Genomic DNA, 2,563 nt, shown 5'->3' on the forward strand with positions numbered 1-2,563 from the left:
TATCATTATTATTATTATTATTATTATTATTATTATTATTAATATCATTGTTGCTCCTGCTGTTGTGGTTGTTATAATAGCTATTATTTTCATTAAGATATAATAATCATTATGATTATGGTAATAATAATAGTAGTATTAGTAGTAGTAATGATGATAGTAATGGTGTAGTTGATGATAATGATAATGATGATAATATCAATAATAATAGTAATAATAGCAATGATAATAATAATGATAATAATAATAATAATAATAATAATGATAATAATAATAATAATAATAATAATAATAATAATAATAATAATAATAATAATAATAATAATAATAATAATAATAATAATAACGACAATAATAATAATAATAATAATAATAATAATAATAATAATAATAATAATAATAATAATAATAATGACAATGATAATAACAATAATGATAAGATTAACAATAAGAGTAATAATGATAATTATAATAGTAATAGCTATAATAATGTAATGATCGTTATCATTACAATAGTTATTATCATAATTATTATCACTGTCATTATTATTATTATTAATAGTAGTAGCAGTAGTATTTTCAATATAATTATTTCTACTATTATCATATATAAATTTATTATCATCATTTGTTATTCAAATTATTATTATTACCACCATCATCATCATTATCGTTAATGTTATCATTATTGATATTATTGCTATTATTATCATCACTATTAGTAGCAGTACCAGTATCAATATAAGTATAAATATTCGTATTGCTGTTGTTATTATTCTTTATCATCATTGCCATAACCATCGTCATTATTATTATCATTTTTATCATTACTTTCATCCTTATCATTGTTATTGGTACTACTATTATTTACTTATATATTTGTGCTATATTTGTCCACATCAGTAACCCATATTTTAGGATTCTTGGTGGTGTGTTATCTTACCATTCGGAGGGAACAAAGACTTCAGAGGAAGTAGGATTGTACTTCATCAGTAGGAAAGTACACTACCGGTTCCTGGACTGTCCTAAGTACAAGGTTTCGGAATCCGTAGGAAGTCACACTACTTTTCATTGAGTAATTGAATGAGACTTTCGCCTTCTATAGCCTATTAATTTCACAATCCCAATCTTTTTCTTACTGATATTCTATTCAATCAAGAGGGGAGAATTTCTGAGTTGAAGTTATTTTCTAGAAATACCAAATGGCTAAAAGGTTACACTTTCACTTCCGCTTATTGCAAATGTCCAAGGTCGCAAACTCATGACAGCACACGTCAGAGGATGATCCTGTTAGCCCCTATTGGCGGGGTTATATAAATGAACCAGCGAGGGCGACGAAGCCACTCTTTCAGCACTACTCCCACCTCTTTTATTACAATTTTCGCCAGTTACACCAAACTTCACCTCCAAGATGGTTGTCCAGTTCAAGGTCTTCAAGAAGGCAGCCCCCAACGGCAAGTTGACCATTTACCTCGGTCGCCGTGACTTCGTTGACCATGTGTCTGCCGTCGACCCCGTTGGTGAGTGTCTTATGTCTTAAAAGGGTATGAATTAGAGGAAGATATAAAATGCCTCATATATGCGAATAGGATATACACAGTTTACGCCACAGGTTGAAAAAATATGAGTGAAAATTCAGTTGCCACGGCACTCCTTATATCCGCGAAGTTGGCCTTTAGGAACTGGTGGTATGATACAGCGGATGATTAGAATATGAAAGAATGGAATGAAAGAACATTATGATGCCTGTCATTCCTAGTATCATTCTTATCCTCTTCTTCCATATTATCATTTATGCCATCAGTTCATAAACGTCAACTTTGCGCATGCCCCATTCGTGAGATACTAGATTCATTTCCAGGAATGTAGGTTTAATTGTGTGTGTTTTATTCCATGAATCATTCACAGATGGTCATAATAAAAATAAAGGAAGAAAAAAACAAAATGAGATTATTCGGATACGATGGCTGGGAAATATTTCAGTATTACTGGATTACTAGCTGTAAATAACTGGCAGTGAATATATAAGAATAAAATGTGTTCCCTTTGTTTGCAGCAATTTTAAACTATGATAATCGTCGATAAATAACCTTTTTATAGCGATCTTTTCAATCTTTTTTAAGTCTTTCAGTGTTCCCCGAAGCTTATCTTTGTTTTGTGTTTTGATATTTAGATCGAGTGCAGGAGTAAGCGAGAAAAATCTAAGCATATATAAGTAATCTCCCAGAGGGTAATACTGAGCATCATATAATCAGCTGACATATTTCAACCACTGACAATATTTGCCTGAGACAGATGGCGTGTTGGTGCTGGACCCATCTTACCTTGACGGACGCAAGGTGTTCGGACAGCTGGTGTGCAGCTTCAGGTATGGTCGCGAGGAGGACGAGGTCATGGGATTGAACTTCCAGAAGGACCTGTTCCTTGCCTCCGAGCAGATTTATCCTCCCAAGGACATCCAGGCTACCAAGCTGCAGGAGCGACTCATGAAGAAGCTCGGACCGCACTCGTACCCATTCACCTTCAAGATGCCCGAACAGGCCCCGCCCTCCGTCACCATCCA

General features: G+C 33.0%; 1 protein-coding gene across 1 annotated transcript in view; it reads left to right on the top strand.

Annotated features, from left to right (window-relative positions):
• Positions 1 to 1,344: 1,344 nt before the first annotated feature.
• The window catches only part of LOC113815019 (arrestin homolog), a 4,127-nt gene continuing 2,908 nt past the window's right edge, over positions 1,345 to 2,563 (top strand). Inside the window, exons 1-2 of the mRNA XM_027367106.2 lie at positions 1,345 to 1,520; positions 2,296 to 2,563. The exon at positions 2,296 to 2,563 is cut by the window's right edge and continues 93 nt beyond it. Of these exons, the coding sequence (XP_027222907.1) occupies positions 1,412 to 1,520; positions 2,296 to 2,563 (377 nt within the window). The 5' untranslated portion in view covers positions 1,345 to 1,411. The remainder of the gene's footprint in view (positions 1,521 to 2,295) is intronic.

This window comes from Penaeus vannamei, chromosome 1 (assembly GCF_042767895.1).
Source record: "Penaeus vannamei isolate JL-2024 chromosome 1, ASM4276789v1, whole genome shotgun sequence".
In the NCBI taxonomy this organism is placed as follows: Eukaryota; Metazoa; Arthropoda; class Malacostraca; order Decapoda; family Penaeidae; genus Penaeus; species Penaeus vannamei.